General features: G+C 42.2%; 1 protein-coding gene across 8 annotated transcripts in view; it reads left to right on the forward strand.

Moving 5' to 3' along the window:
• Nucleotides 1-22,718, forward strand: part of NHSL1 (NHS like 1) — a 176,969-nt gene that overhangs the window by 77,094 nt on the left and 77,157 nt on the right. Inside the window, exon 1 of one of the 8 annotated variants that reach the window (XM_061471738.1) lies at nucleotides 12,542-12,952. The exons of the other annotated variants lie outside the window; for them this stretch is intronic. Coding sequence (XP_061327722.1) covers nucleotides 12,937-12,952 — 16 coding nt within the window. The 5' untranslated portion in view covers nucleotides 12,542-12,936. Of the gene's footprint in view, nucleotides 1-12,541; nucleotides 12,953-22,718 lie in introns of those variants that run through there. 8 annotated transcript variants of the gene reach the window in all.

Below are 22,718 nucleotides of genomic sequence, written 5' to 3' on the forward strand. Positions count from 1 at the left end.
TGAGATGTAATTTTGGTTCGTGTTCAAAGGCAAAGTATATGTGATAAATGAATACTTGTGTTCTTGAATTAGCTTGCTCCACTGGACTGTTGCGTTGCTGCTTGCCAGCCTTTGTAAGACTGAGGGCTCAAAACAGCATTGTACTTGGGGCTCGAATTAACCACATCACTTAGAATTTATGCAGACTAGAAAGAATTGAGGTGCACAGCAGGCTGGAAAGATGGCTAGTTTTACATAAAACCCAGAGTGTTTAAGTTAGCTGAAAAGCAATCAAAATTTCATCTGTCAGAATAATTTTGCCTTCAGTTCCTCCTCAGGTGAATCAGTAAAAAGAGAAGCCTGACAAATCACAGCCTCTCCTCCTACCTTTTTCTTTGCCTAAGTGTACATGTAAAGGAGGAGCATTAACAGAGCTGGAAATGAAGGAATTGTTGTTCTTTCAGCCCTGTTTCTCTTCCTGTCTTTTTAGACCTCTCATTCTCTTGCCGCTTCATTGCTCTTTCCCGCTCATACTGCATTCCCACGGGGCTGCTAGGTGACAGGCACAAGGCAGCATGTGTTGCGTGGTATTTCACCAGCAAAGCGGCTAATCTGCATTGGCTGCAAACGGGAACTTGCAAACAGTGGTGAGCAGCGAGATTGGATTTGTCAGTTTAAAATGAGCAAGAAAAACAAGACATAAATGATAACTATGAACCTGGGACACACCCCAATGTCCTGCGCAGCTGAGCTCTGTGTGGAAGTCAACTTGGAGGCTCCTGCTTTGCTCTGTTTTTAAAAGTTATATAGTATTAAAGATCATTTTGGAACTGGTGGCACCAAGTAGTCTTCACATCTGATAAAGCAGTTACTAAAAGAGATGTTAAAAGTTGATAGTAAAATAAAGTTTTCTTGTTTAAAGCATTTCTTGCTCAGCCCTCTTCCCTCCTGGTCAGCTAAAGAACCTTTGAAATGAGAGCACACTGTAACTCTCTTGTTTCTCTTCTTCAATCTGAATTTTTAGTTCAGGTTTCTTACTTTGTAGGGTAGGAAGTGTTTTCAGACTGAAGCTCAGAGTGTTTTTCTCCTTTAAAACCACATTAGAACTGTTGTTTTCTTTTAAAAACACAAATAACTGACAAATAGATTTCTTCGAAACTAACATGAAGGTGAGTTTATGGTACAGATCTCACCATATTTACTTCGACTTTGCAGAAGAGGACATTAATCACATTTCAGCATCAGAACATCTTCCTGAGTTGTGCTGATTTGTTAGGTTAGTTGGTTTTGCTTTGTTTATTTTTTTCTTCCTTTCTTCCTTCCTATTGGTTTGAGGTTTGGAAGAGGAAAGCTTGTGACAGCAGCTCTGAGCAGTGCTGCCTTCACGGCTGGGCTTGCTGATCTCCTCACTGTGCTGGCAGGGATGCAGAGAAAGGGAATATGTTTCTCTGGAGCAGTGACCTTATTTCTCCTGTTACTTCCTTCCAGCAGTGATCTTCTGCTCAGGTGTTGAGGAACGACAATTAGCAGTCATGCCTGGCAGCATGTGCAATGCATCCAAAGAACCTGTCACCCAGTGGGGAGGTTTCCCCCTCGCCCTCCCAGCTCCTGTCCCTATTTATTGCTTGGAGTTTTTACTCACTATGTCCATTTAACTTGGTCACTTTCCAACCTTTCTGCATCACAAGAAAGTCAAAAGCCATGGCTGCTTTTTACCGCAGGCTGTACTACTTGGGAAACTTATTCAGAGTCATTAGTCAGAGAAACCTAATTTCTTAGAAAACTGCGGTCTTTTAAAGACTGATCAAACATGGTTCAAAAGGTGGCAGCCACTGGCTTTCTGCTGTCTGCTGGCCAAGTCTCAGTCCTTAATATAAAAGCATGGGGAATTCCCATTTTTTCCTTTCAAAAACAGTCTAAATGTGAAACTTTCTTTTAATGCTAAAAATCCTTTAAATTCCTGAGTAGCTACTGTGGGTTCGGCTTTTTGTGTCCTTGTGGCATGTCGGATGGAGCTGATCCTGATGTTCTGATGACAGCTCTTACCAAAGCTATCAGTTGACTTTCTAACTACCCACTGCATGTCACAATCTGAGAACATCAGGCTTACCAAAGGGTTAAATTTCCATGAGCTGAGCAATTAATTTTTTCTGTCACAGTAGCAATATTGCACTGCCTCACTATGTCAGTAAAAATTACGTTCTTCAGCTATGCTTATACTACCTGTGGTCAGTTTAAATATATATAGCATAAATTTTATACTGTTGGATGAGTTTCCCTTCACATTCCAGAGGCAGAGTCGGGAATCAAGAACTTCTGTTTTTGCAATACCAAGGAGTTTGTGTTTTCAGTGCTTCCTGTAGAAACTCAAGGTAGGGATTTTAGACTCTAACATTGTCTGATGTTAGCAGCTCAGCCTTTTTTTTTTGAAGTCCAAATGAATTTTTAAGTTGGGTGTGTTTTAAGTCATGAACACAGTTCATGAGGAGGTTTCAGGGACAAAGCAGCAATCACATTTTTTCTTTAATAATGAGATTTAAGAGTGCCAAGAACTAGGAAATCCCCATAAGCAAGACTGCTAATCCAGACGTGCTGTTTCTATTCTAATGTAAAAATATTTTTTTCTGCATAAGATCTTGTGGCCAAGGGGGGAAAAGTCATGGCAGTTACTACATAGATAAGGACCTGTAAACCCAAAGGGAGCTGTTAACATTTGTAGAAGCAGTAATATGTGATGGATTGTAGTGTTGGGGCATGTGTTTTTGTGAAAAGGATTCTTGAAGCTTTGGGCAAGTCCATAAATAATCATTTATGGAAACCTCAAAAAGTGTTTGCATAAGAGACTGGAATAACTCCAAAAGAAATACTACATGTTTTATGTACTTTTCTGTGGAAGGCTTATCTTTTTTTTTTTTTTTTCAAGAAAGGAATTAATGTTTTATAGGCAGGGAATTTTGTATATGTAAGGAAACATATACAAATCTAAATATTTAAGTGGAAAAATAATGACAGATTTGATACAAGAAAGAAAATTAGCCTTTATCATACCTTATCCTTTTATGGGTTCTGTGTGCAAAGATAAAACTGGGTATAGTTCCACGCATTTGTAACAATTTGCCTATATGGTCAAGTTTGCATCTTAGTATTTGTGGTTGAAACCATTGGAGGTCGTGCTTTTATGGAAGCAGTCCTCAGCTGGGAGCAGGGGTGCTACTTAAATTACTGAGCCATGTACTATCTATCTTAGCACGTTTGTATCATGGTGCAGCAAAGAGTTCTGTAAAACTATCATGATATACAGTGGCAATCCAAACTTTTCATGCTGGTAAAACAGTTGGAGACAGTCGAAAGTCCTGCATTTAAATACAACTTGAAGTAACAACTTTTATATGTTTGTACATCAACGGAAATGTAATCAAAACTGACTTCTTTCCCATGACTTGTGGTAAATATTGCCATAGAGGGGAAACTGAAAGTGGGTTTGCTACAAAACTTTGTAAGTTACAGAAACAAATTAAGTTTAAGTAAGAAATGTTGATATGTATCACAGAATCATTTGTTCAAAAGCACATCTCTGCTTTTGCTTTATCAAAAAAACATGGATCCAGCCATCATTGCTATTCATTCAAGAAAATCCTTGCCAAATTTCAATTCTTTGCTATTTCTATGGTACAAATAACTTTTATATTAAAAAAGAAAAAATAAAGTTTGGTTTTTTTTTTATCTGATCAAAACTTTCCAAACATTTGCTGCAGTTCCTCCCTCTTCACTGACTACCAGGGAGTCCATGTGCCTCCAGGAAGCAGTGGCTGGAGGTCCACGCTCTGTACTAAAGGACCTTTCCAAGTAGGCTGTGGCTGGTTTCAATGTTTATATGCTGTCTACTCCAACAGCCGTAACCTCATACTCATGTAAGTCTAATGTTGAAGGGTCTTAATCTTCCAGGGGATTGTGAAATATTTCTTGTTACAATGAAGAAGCTGATGGGAAGAACACGTTTGTATGGTATTACATTAAGGAACCAACATGTTAGAGCTGCTTTCTCAGAAGTTTGATTTTGTTAGGTGAAGGGGAAGTTAACCACAAGGTGTTTGAGAACCATGAAGCTCCTTGGGTTGCTGCTCCCAGGGCAGATGCTGGTTCCTTCTGGGCAGCTCTGTGCTGCTGTGAAGGGAGACCCTGCCTGATTTTATCTTCTGTGGCGCACCTTGCAGAGTACACTTGCAGAGTAGCTCCAGGAAGAGTTTTCTTGGCTGGTCACAGTAGAAGACCATAGTCTTGGGAAATGCAAACAAATTGAGTAGCACCTGAATTAACTGTAGCACTGAATTCCAGTGTTTCAAAGATGTTGTAAACCAATGTCTTCCTTTACTGGATGTTTGGATTAGCCCTGTAGCTAGAGCAGTGCTCTTCACAGAATAGCCTGTTCTTGCTGCTACTTTGCAGTGATGGAGAAAAATACTATGGGTACTATGATTTTCCTTCTGAGAATGTATTATTTTGACCTTTATGAATGGTTTCAAGTTGTATCTTGTGATGTACACACTTCTATATACTCCTGTATACTTTACATACTCTTCCTTGTTCCTAGGATATTTCTCGTTCCCTCTTAAATCCAGCTAATCCTTATGCTGAAAACTTGGGGAAATGTTTCTCACGCAGTAGAGGGTCAAAACTGAGTCTCCTGACTGGATGTTTTCCAGTGAGACATTGTATGCACAGTTAGAGCTGAAACAGCGTGCTGTATGTGCTTTCCTACACACTGCTCATCAAGTAAGAGAATACATGAAAATTTCTGTTTCCATGCAGTTGTTATGCAACTGTTTCATGAATTGTCCCTAAAACTGAGGGGGCCTTTGTCTCCAGCATGGGCATAGCTCACCATTCTGGCAGGACATTGCAAATACTACAGCTACTTGTTTTTCTCCAATCTCCATTACAAATGAAAAGAAAGTGAAGTTAAAGGTTAAGAATGTGGTTTTATGACTAAAGTTAATGAATTTTGCAAGAGTGTATTTAGCTTCTGTTACAATATTTGGAACAATTAAAAAGGGTGGATTTGACAGTTTGTAATTTAAACTGTGAAATACATTTTCTTTTTGTCTTTTAGCTGCAGAATCTCAATAAAAATAAAGAAATTGAACTCTAGCTTTTCCATCCACCTGTGGCTTTTTTGCAGATGCTTACCTCTTAATTCACCTGCTAGCCGTTCTTGCCCACTTGCAGACAGAAACCCCTTTGTTATATTTGTCTTTTCTTCCTGGGGAATTGAAATGTAAATGTCTATAACCTTGTGTGTAGCTTGCTGTTCCAAAGCCTGAGCTGAAGTAGTCTGTTAAGATATAAGGCTTGAGCGCTCATGGTATCTACTCAACGTCTGTTTTCAGTATCTGAGCTTGTATGTTGGACACATAAGAGTATGGCATATTTTTCATCCTGAGGAAAGGTAATTAATATGTACACCCTTTGCTCCTTCTAGAGCTTCCCTTACATATGGCATGGCAGCTTCTGCTAGGCACTGCATCTCCCTGAAGCAGATGGATTCTCTGGACATTGAGTCTTGATGAACTTGCAGTGTACCAATGACAGTTATGAGCTGTGAATTAAATGCATTGCAACTGGTGTATGGCTTGCCCATTCACTCAAAACAAGATGATGTGAGAAGTGCGTAGAAAGCTTTCAGCAGAGTTGTTCAGAAGCTGTCAAATCAAACACCGAAGCAGAGGGATTGGGAGGGCTGAATATTACTTGAGAGTAGCTCATGGAGGTGTTGAACATAAGTTATTCCTGTTTGCGGTTAACACAGGTCCATAATAGTGCATGCACATTTGCGTGCAGGTATATTGGAAGGGAGGAGGGAGGCAGACATGACCCCTCTTCCCACTTCTTACATGGACTGTGGGCCATGTCCTTTAACTGCGGTACAAGAAACCATGCTTGCCAGTTGGCAGGTCAGGGTTGATAGGAGTGGCTGCTGGATGGAGGCATGGCTTGGCCTCCTTGCTGCTTTGGCCAGGAACAGCACCTGCCCACTGAGCACCATGTGCCTAGGTGCAGCATGTTCCTGTCAGTTGGGTCCCATCAGATCCGCTCCCTTCGCCTGCTGCCTCTGTTTCCTACTGCTTGTTTGCATGTGTGAATTTTCTTCCGTGCGGCTTTATTTCATTTTGCACATGCAGGTGCTCCCGCAGTTGCTCCCTAATGCAGCAGGGACGCTCACAGATTATGTATTTGGCTTAACTCTGAATCACACTCTTGTAGGCACCTAACTAGTGACTTTAATAAAGACGTACCTGTGGAAAAAACACGTTGTTAATTTTGATTCTGTCATTTAGTGCCTGAAATAGGTATAGAAACTAATGAATAGTGGAGGCTGTTGCCTTACAGAAACTGAAGTTTGTTTGTACTTGCTTGTAATTTCCATGGAGTCCTTTGTATCTGTTTTTTTTTCCTGGTAGTCAAGACTGCTGAAATACTGGTGAGTAAGGGTGAGTGATTACAGCATACCATACACTTACACAGAAACTTTCATCCAGGAATTATTAACTCTATTTTATTAACCTTGACTAAAGCACATAATGCCAGATATGATAAATATGGCATTTTTGTTTCAGAATGAAAATGAGGTCATTTCGACATGTAGTGGCAGGATCAGGGATGAAATTGTATGTTTGACTTGTAGCCAACTTGATCTGCTTTTGCAAAGGGAAAAGACCCCCTGTGCTCAGCAGCACAACTCCTTCCACTGATGATGGAGCTGGACCAACGCTGAGAGGGTGGCTGTGACTGTGATTCAGCTGGGACTTCAGGAAAGGCAGATAACCTCTTAAATTAATCAGTCAAATGAAAAATAACTGATTTTATTCACTCTGCTCTGCGCTGACACTTCACACACAGGTGCAGGAGCCTCAGTGAAGAAGCAGTTGAGTTTCTGCCATCATCCCAGGGATGATGGCAGAAAACGTCTAAAGGCTGGCTCAGATTTGTAGAAAGGAAAGAGGTAGAACAGGTGGGGATGCAGGAATGTTTCCCTTTGCAACACACAAGCGAAGCTGTAATAACCTACAAACCTGCTCTGCCACCATGCTCTGCGCAGTTACTGATGAGAGAGCTGGCTGTTTGCTACCCAAGGACAGTGAATGCCCAAGTGCCAATTCTTGTAATTTGTTTTCAAGGACTTGGGTGTATTTTGGCCTGTTGCTTCAAACCAGAAGAGAATTACTTAAAGTACTGCTGGTTTTAGCTCAAAATTTCAGTGAACTGTTTCTGGTCTGTTAGTTAAGCATTTTGATGATGTGAATGAAGATGGATCCCCAGCTGGTACTGATGGTGTGCCTGCATGGTGGTTGTATTCCTTAGGGCAAAAGAGAAACTGATTTTTTTTGCTTGCTCCTTTGTGTTTGGTCGATGTTTCAGCCTTGGGGAGCTTTTCAGTAAAAGATCACTGCTCTGTATTTGGTGACAATGTACCGTAATTGTGCACGTTTCAGGAAGCAACCTGTTCTGTTCTCCTCCACCTTGTAGGACAGTGTGTAACAGTACAGTTGTCTCTGGATGCCAGGATGATAATGGGTGATTTTGATATTCTCAATCGGCCAAAGGTGGCCTTGGAGCTTTCCTCAGTGGCTTGTTGTGACAGGGCTAGTGAAATACTGATGGCATCAGTCTGAAGGAGCAAGCCGTATCAACCTGTGGTATACCTGCTCATTCTGGAGTAATGCACAGGTGACTGGGCAAAGGAAATTGCCCCAAGGGCCTTTTTTTGTGTTGTTTAAACAGTAAACATTATCACTACAGCCCAGTTGCATCCATTAATCAAAGGTAATTTGGCACACAACCCTTGCAAAACTATGGATTCTTAATTTAGGAGCAGGTCTTATAGCAGCAGGTTGAAATGACTGAATTGCCTGTTGTTTTCCGAGGCTTCTTCAGAATTTCTCCTCTAGCCTCTCTTTAAATTTAGGATTGTCAGTCACTGTTTTGGAATAATTAGTTTTCTCCTTGTCATCTGATAAGCTTCTGTACACTTTGGTCCTCACCACACAACCAGGAATGACCTCTTTGTTCGACTTCTGCAGCAAAGAAATTCCTTAATGAATTTGGATAGATTGGTTACAGATTCCTTTCTTGACCTACAGCAGCTCTTAAAAAGATTTTGCCCTTTCTGCACCCTTTGTCTGAAGAGTAAGGCAAACAAAAGATAAGGCAAACTAATTCATGACTTCATTGTATTTGTTTTCTTCCTCACTTAAGGCAGAAGATAGTTCATTCCTAAACCCCATTTATTTTATTAGTTTTAATGCCGAGCACTTTGCACCTGCAGACCTTGCTGGGTTTATTACAGAAGAAGTTTGTGTTTGCAGTAATCAGAAACCATTCCACAAATGCTGTGTCTATTATCTAATTTAAAACTCTTCCTGTATACCTATAGCTAGGGTAGGAACAGAAATAAAGTCGTTTCATTGAAAATCTCCTTTTGGTGAAAAAGGACATACACACATGTAACAGATTTTACTTTAGCTCCTGAATTTATATGTGACTAACGTGGAACTATGTCCCCCCTTCAAGTAAGAGGTCAGTGTTTTAGGTTTAATTCTCTAGGAAAACAATTTCAAATGGTTTCAAAGATTATATTGGAAGAAGGCTGTTTTAGAAATAAATTTCAGTCATAGGCTAGAGCTCTTTTTCAAATGTGGATTCTGTTTTGAAGGACATACTTCCAGCCTGATTGTTTGAGTAAGTTACTTGTTCTATTCATCCCTGTTGCTTAAAAGTGCTTAAAATTGTTATTTCATCTATATTTCAATATGTAAAAAATTCTGTTTCTTGTGCCAGTCTTGAAACGTATGACAAGGCCCTAAAGCTGCGAATCTGGGGATGTGTGACCAGATCTATACTAGTTGTTTCACTGGTAATTTCACTTGTTTCACAAGTTTCCTGCCTGCATTACTATTAGCAGGACAGGACACATCTCCTGCTATGGTGAGTATTTATCCATTTGAGTTAAAGCATGGGGTTATTCTAATTATTGACAGTGGATTCTGTTTTGAAGGACATACTTCCAGCCTGATCATTTCAGTAAGTTACTTGTTTCATTATGTTTGCTGTGACTTTCCCTAAGTGAATTTCATCTTCTATAACAGTTTTTAAAATACTTCTTTCCTTCCTCACTGTATGAGGAAACTCCACCCTAATCAGTCCTCAACTGGAATGGGTAATATAATGCACACTATCAACTGTAAGAGATAATAGCAAAATATTTTCTTTCACTTTGGAGTTACAAGAATATTTGGTTTTACTTATGACAATAATGGTTAATATCTTTTCAGCTAGTGCCTGGTTTCCGAGTCAGTGCTGCTGCTTTAAAGATACACTGAGGCTAACCTGTGACCTCTCTTTATCTCTCCCCCTCTTATCACCAGTGGGACCACAGGGCCTGTTGGCCTTTTGGTCTGGCTTTCCTTAGTGCTTGAGCAGACTGCAGACCAAACAGTGTTGGGTTGTGACAACCTTCACGTTGAAAATCTTACTTCTCCTCCAGCTGGTTTCTTTGGATAGTTTTTCAGGGTGGGTTGTTAGATTTTTCTTTTGTTTGTGTGTTTTATGCACAGTTTGAAAGGGAAATGTGTCAGAATGATTCAGGCTTTGGAAAATAAAATCTCTTTCAATAGTTGGCACCCATCCAGGGTGTCAGAAACATACATCTCCACAGATCTCTTTGGTTCTAAAAGGAAAAAGGATTTAATCAGACATCCCAACAGCCCTGCTAGCTAGCAGTCAGACTGGGATGCGCCTTGCTGTGCAGCAAGACAGAAACAGCCTAAACCCTCATCGTTTTTCTGTGATTTGGGCAGGTCTGAGTTGCATTTTCTTCCACTCATTTCAATGGTACAATCTTTAGTATCAAAAAAAGGGCTGGAAGTATACACATATTTTTCCTAAATTTATTTCCCTCCATCCTGCTGCACTTTCAAGTTAGGGCAGTTAAGGGAAAATGGAAATAGTGATGTTATGTTTTCAACAAGGGGAAAATGACACTGGCTTATTTCTTCTAGTTGTTCTTAGAGAGCTGATATTTCACTGGCTTGGCAGTGTAAGATAGAGAATGAAAGACATGGTTTGGTGTGTTAAAATTCCTGACTTCATGTGGTTAAAACATTTCTATTCAGAAGACCATGACCAGTCCTCATTAAACATGGATGTGCATGCACAATTCTCCATGTAATTGTCTCCTCTGTGCAGCCACTATACTGAGCAATTGCTGAGTAGGAGCACTGTCCCTGTGAGAGGTGGTGGTGGCAGTTGACATTATCTCCTCATGGGGTAGATGTGCTTGGTTATGTTCACGCTTGTAGCTGTCTCTTCGTATGTGGCTTGACAGGTAATGCTATATACAGTCAGTATATATTTTAATTTGACTGTTGGAAGATATTTACATGTTATTTCCATAGCATTCACCTTGTACAATGGATAAATCTGGTTCCCTGGTGTCACAGACGGCAAAATGAGATGTAGGGAGTCAGTGAACTAGTTCTCTGATGGGACTCAAAGTTAGGACCAAGTGTGATGTCCTTCAGGTGTCACAGATTCCAGAGGTGGGCCTGTCTCCTGTCTCGGGTTGAGTAATTCTGCACTTTTCCCAAATAAGTGATGTTTTTTCTTTTCTTTCCTTTTTTTTTTTTTTTTTGTTTTAAGCACTTCCTCTTCCCCAGTGGGCATCAGGAATGTGGGGATTCTATTCAGGCTTCTTTTTTTTCCTCCCAGTGAGGCTGGGAGGAGCTGGTGAACAGGACTGAGGGTATCCCCTAAGGGAAGGGATCCTGGTCCAAACCCTTACAAAGGGGTATGTGCCACCAGTGTTATGGCCCCGAGCAATTTCTGACTTCAGCATTTTAATAAGCACAGTGCATTCAGGCTGTGTCTGGTTTCTCAGGCAGTATTACTGTTCTTCCTCCTTGTTTCATTGACAGTTTTTCCCACTGCCTGTGTTCAGAACTGGATGCTGGGTTTGTATCTTTTTTGTATTTTTCTACTTGGGTCTGCGATTCCTCCGGAGCCTGTTGTGTGGTTTCTCAGTCCCCAGTGGCATGCTCACAGCTGCTCTCAGTCCCCAGCGATTATCACTAATATGGTGCTTACTTCCCCTTCCCGGTAATTAATGAGTAGATTTAACAAGATTGGACCTTAAAGTCCCTCTGGTATCCAAGTAACCTTCCGCCAGCTACAATATGATTTTTATTTGTTTTGCCTCCATGAAGTGTTTATTCCTGGAGCCCTCTGAAGAGTTAGGGTAGGAAATAGTGTCTGCATGCCTGGAACACCAGAAAATGGAATTAAGGGGAAAAAGCCCTTTTGCTTCTCAGAGCACAAGGAAATTACATTAGTCTGTACCTTTTCTAGCAGGGTTTAAAAAAGAAAAGGCAGGCTGAGCTGTATAAACGCCATTTCTGGATTTTGAGCTACTCCACTGTAACATCTCCACTTCTTTTTTTGCCAGTGCAGCCTGTCCTTAGCCCTCTCTAAAATGAAGTAACTTTTCTTACATGATGACAGATCTTTGAAGTGTGATACTTTAAGATCTAAGCACCATTACTGGTACTCCACATCTCATTAGTGTTGCTTTATCTGGGGTCTAAACTGCCCTTTTCAAGGTGACTGGAACAGGCTTTTTTCTGGAGCTCCACCCAAAGATAACATGTGTTTGCATTTCTTTCTTTTCATTGGGCTTTATATGGAGGGGTTTAGAACTCAAACATTTGGAGATGGTCGCACTTGTCGGTTGTTTGGCGAGGTCGATTACCTTCCTCCTGGTTCTTGTATTTCTTTGCTCTACAAGGCCAGGCCCTACAAAAGTTAGTCAACACAACAAAGCTGCATTTAGCCCAGATATCATTAGGGCTGGTGGCAGCTCTTTGTGACCCTTATAAAATAAAATGCTTACAAAGTTGTGTGTTTCTATTCCTGAAGGTCTCCTCCACAGAAACAGAATGTATGCAAGAAATCTTTTTAGCCGCATCACCTCTGGTGTTGAGCTGGGGAAGCAGTCTTAAGGTGCACAGAAAGGAATATACAGTACTCAAATAACGAGCATTTTCTCTAGCTCTGCTGTTCAGATACACTTGCAAGATTTCCGTTTATTAAGCTTATGTTATAGAATCATAGACTCACACAATGATTTGAGTTGAAGGGGACCTTAAAGATTACCTAGTTCCAACCCCCCTGCCATTGCCATGTATGTTGGATGAAATAGAAAACTGCACAAGCAGAGCCCTTTCCAAGACCAGGCATAGATTCCAGAACAAACAAACAAAAACCACCAAGAACAGAGTGATTCACAGAATCGTAGGATGGTTTGGTTTAGAAGGGAACTTAAAAGACCACCTAGTTCTAAACCCCCTGCCATGGGCAGCGACACCTTCCAGGACTTGTGCAAAGCCCCATCCAACCTGGCCTTGAACACTGCCAGGGATGGGGCAGCCACAGCTTCTCTGGGCAACGTGTGCCAGTGTCTCAACACCCTCCTAGTGAAGAACTTCTTCCAATTATCTAATATTAATAATGAACAGTCCTGTGGGATTACGGTTTCTCTCATGCCCATAAACTGAATGCACAGCGGTGAGAAATGCTGACGAGCTACAACAATTGCCTTCAGGCCTGCTGGGTCGGAAGGACTGTGCCCGGCAAGCAGCGTGTCGCTGCGGGGTGAGCGGGGGGGCAGGTCTCAGCGCTGAGGCGGAGGCCCCCGCGGATTGGGCGGCGGCGGGGGTCCTGAGGGCCGGGGCCCCTCTTCGCCGCCTGCCCTCAGCCGCGGGATGGGGTGGGACGTGCCGTGCTGGAGAGCAGCTGGGCCGGGCACTGCGGGGTGCCGCGCCCGGGAGGCACGGACCGGCCCGACCCGGTACTGCTCCGCCTCACCTCGCCTCGAGCCGGGACTGGACAGGACGGAGAGGAGGCAGGATGTTCTGCCTGAAAGGTGAGGGTGCCGCCGTTTCCAGCTGGACCCCCGAGTCCGGTGGAGGACGGGTTTTAGGAGTGAAATGTAATCCTTAAAATGAAGTGTTCTCAGTGCGTTGGTGAGGGAGCGCCTGAATTTGCTGTTCCTGTTGTTCCGGCGGCGCGGGTCCTGTGGGAGGACGCGGGGCAGGTGGCGTGCCCAGCCCTGGCCGGGGCTGCCCGTGCAGGGGAACTGCTGTAGTGGCCCGGTGTGGGAGCATATGTGCTGGTGGTACCAGGCCTTTATGTACCTTGGTTCGGTTTTGCCCGAACCCCGCATGGGTGAAATGTGTGGGGCGCCCCCAGAAATAGCAGAGAATCAGTCATGACTCTGGTGTTGCAGGTGCTTAATATAAACTCCTGTGGCTCAGCCAGGCTATGCTGACTCTCGTTTAGATGTGCAGATTTCACTTCCTAAGAGCATGGTTCTGAAGCTAAAAGGCTAGGAAAAGCTTACTGGTTTTCTTTAATGTCCATATTTCTGGTTTTATTAGAAATCGATATTACTGCTGCTCTTCTGACTGAAGTACAGTTGTTGAAAGATGACATTGGAGAGCTGTAAGAAACTTTCCCTGGGAAAGAGCAGCAATCAAGTTAAATACTTGAGCACTTATCAAGGCTTGCGCAGAATATTTTTCTTTTCTAAGTTGATTCAAAACATTGACTGCTTTCGTTTTACTAGTGACTCCTATTTGTGCAGGATCCCCACTAAGGACCTTGGTACAGTTGCCAACCGTAAATTAAAAAGGACATAAAAAGAAGTTCCTTTTCTGTCAATTTCGGAGTAGCAAACCAGTGTTTCTAGAGAAAATCTTAATGGATCATATGACACAATTTGCTATGCAGTGGTTTAACTTAAATTGTTCCAATATACAAAGTCAACAAAAACCCACGATGTTTAAATTTTTTAACTGCACAAGAGGTTTTCAATTCATGACAATTCAACAGGTCACTGGAATTTAGAAGCAGTGAAATCTTTGTTAAAGCATTAAATTAAAGATGCAGGACAGAAGTAGTTTAAATGAAGAGTATAATAGATGAAATTGTGTTATAAGAGCTAAAAGGTTTTCAGGTGAGTTGGATAGCTAAGAAGACAAGGCTTCTGTAACCTACATCACCTGGCTGAAAACCAGGGGGTAAAGTTTTTGGAGATTGTCACATGTGCAGCAAGTTTGTTTGTACAGAAGCAAAGAATTTTTGACTTGCATAACAATGGAATTATATTTTTTTGTTTGTTTTTTATCTTGACCATATGGGGAAAAGTATTTTCAAAAGTTTCAGGTTTTATTTCTGAATAAAAAAAGTTGCTAGTTACAAGATCTAAAAAGCAGTACTGGGTAGTTTTGCTGTATAGCAGTGTAATTTGTTGCGTGTTAACTTTTTCCTGTTCGCATGCACTTACATCTGTTTTCTCCAAGTCACTGTGCTTCACACTGTTTCATAGAATAATTAGGGTTGGAAAGGACCTTAAGATCATCTAGTTCCAACCCCCCTGCCGTGGGCAGGGACACCTTACGCTAAATCATATCACCCAAGGCCTCATCCAACCTGGTCTTGAACACTGCCAGGGATGGAGCATTCACAACTTCCCTGGGCAACCCATTCCAGTGCCTCACCACCCTCACAGGAAAGAATTTCCTCCTTATATCCAATCTAAACTTCCCCTGTTTTAAGTTTTAACCCGTTACTCCTTGTCCTATCACTGCAGTCCCTAATGAAGAGTCCCTCCCCAGCATCCCTATAGGCCCCCTTCAGATACTGGAAGGCGGTCTCCACGCAGCCTTCTCTTCTCCAGGCTGAACAGCCCCAACTTCCTCAGCCTGTCTTCATATGGGAGGTGCTCCAGTCCCCTGATCATCCTTGTGGCCCTCCTCTGGACTTGTTCCAACAGTTCCATGTCCTTTTTATGTTGAGGACACCAGAACTGCACACAATACTCCAGGTGAGGTCTCACAAGAGCAGAGTAGAGGGGCAGGATCACCTCCTTCGACCTGCTGGTCATGCTCCTTTTGATGCAGCCCAGGATACAGTTGGCTTTCTGGTCTGCAAGTGCACACTCAAGCTGGCTCATGTTCATTTTCTCATCAACCAACACCCCCAAGTCTTTCTCCTCAGGGCTGCTCTGAATCTCTTCTCTGCTCAACCTGTAGCTGTGCCTGTGATTGCTCTGACCCAGGTGTAGGACCTTGCACTTGTCATGGTTAAATTTCATGAAGTTGGCATCAGCCCACCTCACAGGCATGTCAAGGTCCCTCTGGATGGCATTCCTTCCCTCTAGCATATCAACTGAACCACACAGCTTGGTGTCATTGGCAAACTTGCTGAGGGCGCACTCAATCCCACTGTCTGTGTCAGCAACGAAGATGTTAAACAAGACCGGTCCCAACACTGATCCCTGAGGGACACCACTCGTTACTGGTCTCCAGCTGGACACTGAGCCATTGACCATGACTCTGTGTGCAGCCATCCAGCCAGTTCTTTATGCACCGAGTGGTCCATCCATCAAATTGATGTCTCTCCAATTTAGAGACAAGGATGTCGTGTGGGACAGTGTTGAACGCTTTACACAAGTCCAGCTGGATGACATAAACTGCTGTACCCCTGTCCATCAGTTCTATAGCCCCATCATAGAAGGCCACCAAATTGGTCAGGCAGGATTTCCCCTTAGTGAAGCCATGCTGGCTGTCACCAAGCACCTTGTTGATTTTCATGTGCCTTAGCATGCCATCCAGGAGAAGTTTGTAGTAGACTTCTGCCTACCGTAACAAGACACAGTCACTGTGTATTACATTATTATGCACTGAAAATCATGATTCTGAAATACTCAGCTGGGGCGTTATTGATAATCTTAACACATGAAGGAGCGAAGTTGTTACATACCAGTCCTTACACTGACTTGATGGTAGTGTGTGTAGGGAGGAGGGTCTGTTTTTGAAACAGCAGGGCTTGTCAGAGTCTGGTATGTTTGGGCTCTTAGGGCTCAAGGAGAAGTGATGTAGTTATTTAGGTGCTGCCCTGGCTACCACCTCACACAGTGTTTTCTCATTCTGATCCAGCAGACAGTCTTGATCAGATGAATAAGACCCAGGTTTGCTTAGGGTGTATTTGTTGAATGTGGATGTGCTGGGTGTGCATGGGCTTGGTGATGAAACCCCTGCTCTGGAACTCGGTCTCCAGGAGCTCTAGGGGCCTACTGCCTCTAATTTTTGCCTTTTTTTTTCTTTTTCTTTTTTTTTTTTTCAGATTCCTGTTTCTGTTTGCTTTATGATAGTCCATACTATCAGCACAGAGCCTCTTGGTGCTGTGCCTTTCCCAGCTGCCCTTTAAGGCACTTGGGGAAAAGAGGTGGCAGGAGCGGGGCACCTCAGCTCCTGCATGGTGGGCGACCCATTGTCGTCTCCTTGCAGGCTGATCCAAGCTGTCCAGTGCTGGGGTGCTTGGTGGCCCTCACGACCCTTGATGTGATCCCCACCGAGTGAAACAAGAGTTGTATTGCTGTTTGATCGAAATTGGGCATCTGCAGCAGAGGCAATGCTGCATGCTTGATGCTGTATGCTTGTTATTGATCTTTTTGGACTAAAGAGGTATAAATGGAAGACTAAAATAAATTTTCATATAAAACAGTTAATTGCTAGAAAGGTCATGAGCCAGTTCATTGGCATGTCCTGAGCTCATGTTTCTGTAATATTTGCCTAGAGTTTCTCTTTCCTTTATAGCTTTTGTAGAAGGAGAACAGTGAGAAGAAATGCTGTAAAGCAAGCATGTGCGCTTTCTGCTTGCCTGCACTTGGGAAGTATTTTCCATCCTTGCTTGTCTTACAGCTGTGGATTTGTGAGGGAAGTCTTTTATACTAATAATAGCAAGAAGTTATGATAGAAGCTATCCATGAAAAATCCCAGGCATGTGCTGCTTGCTCCCTGGAGAAGGGTTCCATGCTAGAAATGCAGGGTTTTTTTTATTTATTTTTTGTAAAAGATCACAGGGCTGCTCACCAGTTGTCTCATGTGTTCTGTGCATGTAAGGACATTCCTTGGATTCCTTTCTTGGAAATGTTCTCATAAAATACCCAGTGTTTGAAATCAGAAACAGATTGATGTCTCTAAAACAAATGCATTTTCCAAGTTGAACTGGGCAAGCAAAAATTTGTTTAAGTTGCTTTCTTCTTTTTTTCTTTCTCTCTGTTTAAAGTTTTTTTTGTGTATGTGTGTTAACAGCAGTCCAAAATGAGGGAGGGGAGATGTAGTAATCTAAATGAAAGTATCTGCCAAAGTGAAGATTCCTGGCAAAATTTAGTGAGTTTAGTTTAAACCTAAGATTGATCGTGTGGCATTTGTTCCTCTGGCTTCATTTCAATATTTTTCTTTCTGAGTTGTGTGTAATCGCAATGGGCATTGTGAGTCAGACCCATTCTTTTGTAATTGTTTTTTTGTATCATATGCATTATTTTAATAGATGGAGTGAGGACATTTCTCATCTGTATTAATTCAAAATAGAATCATAGAGTAGAATCATAGAACCCTAGTACAGTTTGGGTTGGAAGGTCTAGTTCAGCCCCCCTGCAATGAGCATGGACATCTTCAACTAGGTCAGGTTGCCCAGAACCATATCCAGCCTGGCCTTGAATGTCTCCAAGGACCGCGCATCTCCCACCTCCCTGGGCAACCTGTGCCAATGTTTTGTTACTCTCATTCTTCCTCACATCCAGCTGAAATCTCCCCTCTTTTAGTTTAAGACCATTACACCATATCCTGTCACAACAGGCCCTGCTAAAAAGTCTCTCCCCATCTTTCTTACAGGCCCATTTTAAGAACTGAAAGGCTGCAGTAAGGTTTCTCTGGAGTCTTGTCTTTTCCAGGCTGGACAACCCCAACTCTCAGACTTTCCTCATAGAATAGGTGCTCCAGCCCTCTGATTTGTGGCCCTCCTCTGGATCCTCTCTAACAGGTCCATAAAAGCAGTTTGAACAAATGCAGAATTAGTACAAACAAATGATAATTAAGTATTAAGTGTATGACTTTGAGTTAAAAAATCCACTGAGAGAAAAGCTCTGCTATGTTTCTTAATTTCTCCTGTATCTCATAGAATTACTCTTTCTGCTGTGCTGTTTCATTGGGGGGGGGGGTTGCCACTGTTTTTCCTATCCCCACTCAAGTGAATGGCTGCTTGTTCATCTTGGATGCAGCTGGGGTCTGCTGCTCCCTCTGCCGAATGAAGGTGCTCAGTTACACCTGTGTGAATTCCTGGTAGACCAGGAGAGCTAGAGAGCTCTGTCAAGCAGGGTGCATTCACATACTCTTGAAAAAAAAACTCAATCCAGTTTCTACTTAATTACTAAAGAGATTTTAGTGTTTAAGACTGCTTAAAGTTTGTTTAGAGGAGGCAGCATACATAAAAGCAAAGTGAATTTCCAAAGCCAGCAGGGTGCCTAGGTGGCTGAGCTGTGGCTATGCCTGCACTGCCTACCCCACATGTGTCCTGGCTCTGTTTGCAGCAGAGGGGCCAAATGGAAACCTCAGATAGTACTTCTGCCATGCTGGAGGGGAGAGTGGCGTACCCCAGCTCTTGTTTTTTTTTTTTATTCAGGTTGCCCGTAAATACATTTGTTCACCACGTTGTGTAAGCATGTGTGTAAGCACTCCTTGAGGCTGTTTGGATACCACCAAATGGCACAGGCACAGAACCTGCAGAATGAATGCCTATTGTTTGCTGTGGTTTTATTTTGCTTTTTTTTTGGTCATAGAAGAGGGTGTGGGTGCCTGTTTTTTCCGTTAAATTTTTAAGAAGGCCAATGGCAGTGGGTGAAACAGGGTGAGCATAGTCAGGCATTAGATAAAAATCTGTTCCAGCAGGTATGCCAGCCTTTCCCAGGGCACATGGGGCTTTTACCCTTAAGTGGTATGGTGACAAGGCAAGTTATATAGATTCAGCCATGAACTCAGTATTAAAACTCTTCTTCAGTAAATCTTTAGCTGAAGAGCGGAAGTGTGAAGGTCAGGATAGGCTTCTGCATGTGCCTAGCTTTCAGTACTTGAATTCAGCTTATGCTTTTCAAACACACAGCAGTATAAATACACACAGACAAAAATACTTGATGCTTGTAGTCCCATTAGTTTACTCTGGTGATGTTCAGTCTTTAAGACTATGAAAATTGACTTGTCTACTGTCACAACTGTATAATTAATAACACAGCTTTTCCTTAGACACTATTTTTACTTTCACATGAACATTTAGGGCAAACTCTGCCTTCTGCTCCACATCTAGTTCTTTACTGCAGGCTGCAACAGGAGCCATTTGCACAATTTACACAGCACTGCAATCCGGAAGAGGACCTGCTGCTTAAATGAATCTTAGGTAGAAAGATCATCTGCTGTTTTCCTTGACCTGCTAATGTTTGCTTTTAAACAATATCTGTTAACCCCTCCATCATCTGTAGGGCTGTGAGTACAGTGCAGATGGTCAAAGCAGTACTCAAGGGCAGTGAATTTCTGCCAAATCGCAGCAAGAAGCCAACACTTAATTTTAAACAGTAAAAGTGTGCAGGCTAGACAGTATTAAAACAGATATAAAAAGTATCATGCACAGCTGATTGGATTCATAAGCATTGAAAGAATTTAATGTTGGAGTGATCTTTAAGCCAGCATGCACATACTCGGAACCTATAAATACCTTCATACATTTTTCAGTGGTTTAAGTACAGTAATGATTTCACATTGTTTAAGTACTGCATTACCAGATTGTATCGTCTATGCTTGTCACTCTCATACGTTGGCTTTGTTTTTCCCGCGTAACAGCATTTGCGCAGAAGGCTGCTGTTGCTTCTGGGGAAATGCCATAAACCTTTGTCAAATGGGAGACCACTTTCCTGTGAAAGCACACTGCCTGGTATTCAGAGATGGAAATTTTATTAATTCTTTTATTCAGAGTCCTGTCACAGCTGTGAACTTGCCTGTGGTTAATGGCTGGCAAAACAGTCTATAATTACCGCAGGCATCTTTTTTAATACTATCCCAGTGTTGTCTGACTTCCAGTCCTCTAGAGCATCCCACGTTTTCTAGCTATATTTAAAAAAAATTCAGAAAATGTTTTTGGTATTTGAAGCTCTTCTGTAACTTATCTGGGCTTTCAGGCTTTAAAATATTTTAAACTTAATTGCTGGTCTTATGCAGAGCGATTACAAAGTGTGGCTTATTTAGTCTAGATGGTAGCATGGGAGGTAAATACCACAAGGAGAGAGGAAACCTATAGAGGTCCAAGGAGAGTATTGGCACAAGATGAATGGTTATGGGCATGTCCTGAATTAACTGAAGTCGGACATGAAAAGGTCCCAGACCGTCTGAGGAGGGAAGTTGTGGAACAGACTTCCAAACAGGATAATGTGGACAAAGAAGTGTTTTTAAGATGGTTCTTGATAAGTTTGGGGACAGTTTAAGTGAGAATTTTTGGAGCTGGTAAGGGAAGTTTGTGACAGAGGGACACTGGGCTACGTGGAGGCTTGGGGACAGGATTGCATTTGTACTGTGCATATGTTGTAGTCACCCCATGTTTAAGTGCTTCTGTTGGTCCTCGAGTGAAGACCAGGAAGAATTACCCTTTAAATACATAATTTTAGCTTCTGAAGTTTCTCTTCATTCTGTTCTGCTTCACTGGATGGAGGCTGGCCACAGGGAGAGGCAGGACTAGGAGACAAGTGTGCTGTGTGTCCTTGCAGCGTCCAGCTGGCTTGCAGGTGTACCCTGCTCACCCCATCCTTCCCTTTAGACTGAGCAACAGGTACTACTGAGGTGGGAGTCTCTCCAGAAGCTCAGAGTGGTTGGGATTGCTGGGCTTTTCCTGTCCTCTTCTAGTGCTGCTCTCTCCTTACAAGTTTTATCTGTCAGCTTTCCTGCTGTCACAGGGGCTGCAGACCTTGCTGACACCCTTCAAATTGATCTTGCTCTTTTCCTGTGATGCGCTTTAGTTGCACACGTAGTGAGATGCTGTTGTGTATATGTCAGCTGCTTGCTATAAGGTCTTTGGCCAGTGAATCCTTCTAATCCAGAGACCTGTTGGAAATTTTCTCTTTGCAGCACAGCATCCTGGCCCTTTTTCATTGCTGATTTTAAATCCATCCATTTTAATTTAAGCCCATCAATAGCTGCTGAAACAAAGACAAACCAAGAATTTTAGCTATAATCTATAGGGATGTGGCAAGGACTAATATTTCTGGTGCTGAAGCAAAGGCATCTTCAGCAATGGCAGATTCAGCTTTTAAGGAGGGGAATGTGCTTTCTGTCTGTACCTCAGTCGTAAAGTCTTGGATTATTTTTTATTTCCCCCCCTCCCCCTTCATAATTAAGATCCTTTTGTGGTTTTTCCTCTTTTCATGATTATGATCAACCAGTTGGACGCTCTTGCCTGAAGGCTTAATTTGCAGGGAGGTTTGTGTTAAATAGGAGGAAAGCTTTCCACCATCTGAATGCACAAATGCACCCTTCTTTAGTCGGTCAGGTTTACTTTTTGTTGTCCCAGTTTCATACCTCAGATGAGTTCAAGATTACATTGAGGTTTTCGTAGTTGCTGGCAACCAGGAGCCATCATTTGTGCAGCACCCTGTGGACAGATGCCCTTCCCCATGCAAACCATGCCAGAAAATCACAGATGGTGGGAACACTGAGTCCTCCTTGAGGAATAAGGATGCAAGGTTTGGTGTTAAACTTCCTTCCTTACAGGCAGTGTTGGACTAAAGTGGGTGTCAAATTAGAAGAAGGAATATGTGTTAGTATCTTAATTAGAATTAAAGAAATAAAACACATTCTTTCTCCTGCCTGTTATATAGCTATGTTTTTGAGAAATTTATGATGAGTAAAGTCATTTTTATTCACCTTTTTGGAAATGTGAACTAAAAAGGGTAAATGGAAGCCATCAAGTTGTCTCTGTTTCTTTGTTACCTTCTGAAGGTTTCAGAAGAACATTTTCCCCTGACATGGAGTACTCAGCTCTCTTCTCTTCTGAAGCTGTGGCAAGACTTGAGATGGGAACACCCCTCCTTGGTAGGAGTGAGGCCAAGAATGTATTTAAGAATAGAAAAAATGAAAAGCTATTTTTCCTGCCTAATGGCTAATTGGCAGGCAATTCTTGATTCTTTTCAAAGCCTTATTTTTCATTGTGTCCATATGTATCGATATGAATCAAGTGCATGCTCTGGAGCAGCATGCCTAACAAGGGCAGTGCCCCTGCCTAGGAGCTGTTGCAGAGGACTGCTGTGGTGAGAGATGTCCCACCCTGTTGGATCAAACAGTTTGTACTTCCACCCTGATGATCTTTCAAGGGTTTCTCATCTTGTTCACCTGTGCCGCAGTTGCTCGGATTACTTTCTAAAGGATCATTTTCAAATCACTTAAAAATGATTTTACTTTTCTGCTACAGTTTTCATGTCTGTTCTTGAATTGTCATCCTGATTTGTGTGGCTTTACTGGTATTTTTCTTTAAAAAAGCGTAGTGCAGAATACACATAGAGGCTGAGTGACTCTTTTTAAGAACAAAAGTTTGTAATGATCTGTTCAGGTTCAAATTTATCTTGATTCGGTAGCCTGAGAAGGATGTAATTTGTCAAAATACAGAATTTCAGAATAAGTAATTCTGAAATTAACAGAAGCATGGATTTGAAGAATTACATAAATTTTCCATGTCCTGGTTTATGACTTTAATATGAGCCTTATTATAACCAAGGCATTTTACATTGCTCAGTCAGGGTAGTTGCAGAGGAG

Source organism: Pezoporus flaviventris, unplaced genomic scaffold (assembly GCF_033815535.1).
Source record: "Pezoporus flaviventris isolate CSIRO_AGI_PZ_B2104156 unplaced genomic scaffold, CSIRO_AGI_Pfla_v1 ptg000066l, whole genome shotgun sequence".
In the NCBI taxonomy this organism is placed as follows: domain Eukaryota; kingdom Metazoa; phylum Chordata; class Aves; order Psittaciformes; family Psittacidae; genus Pezoporus; species Pezoporus flaviventris.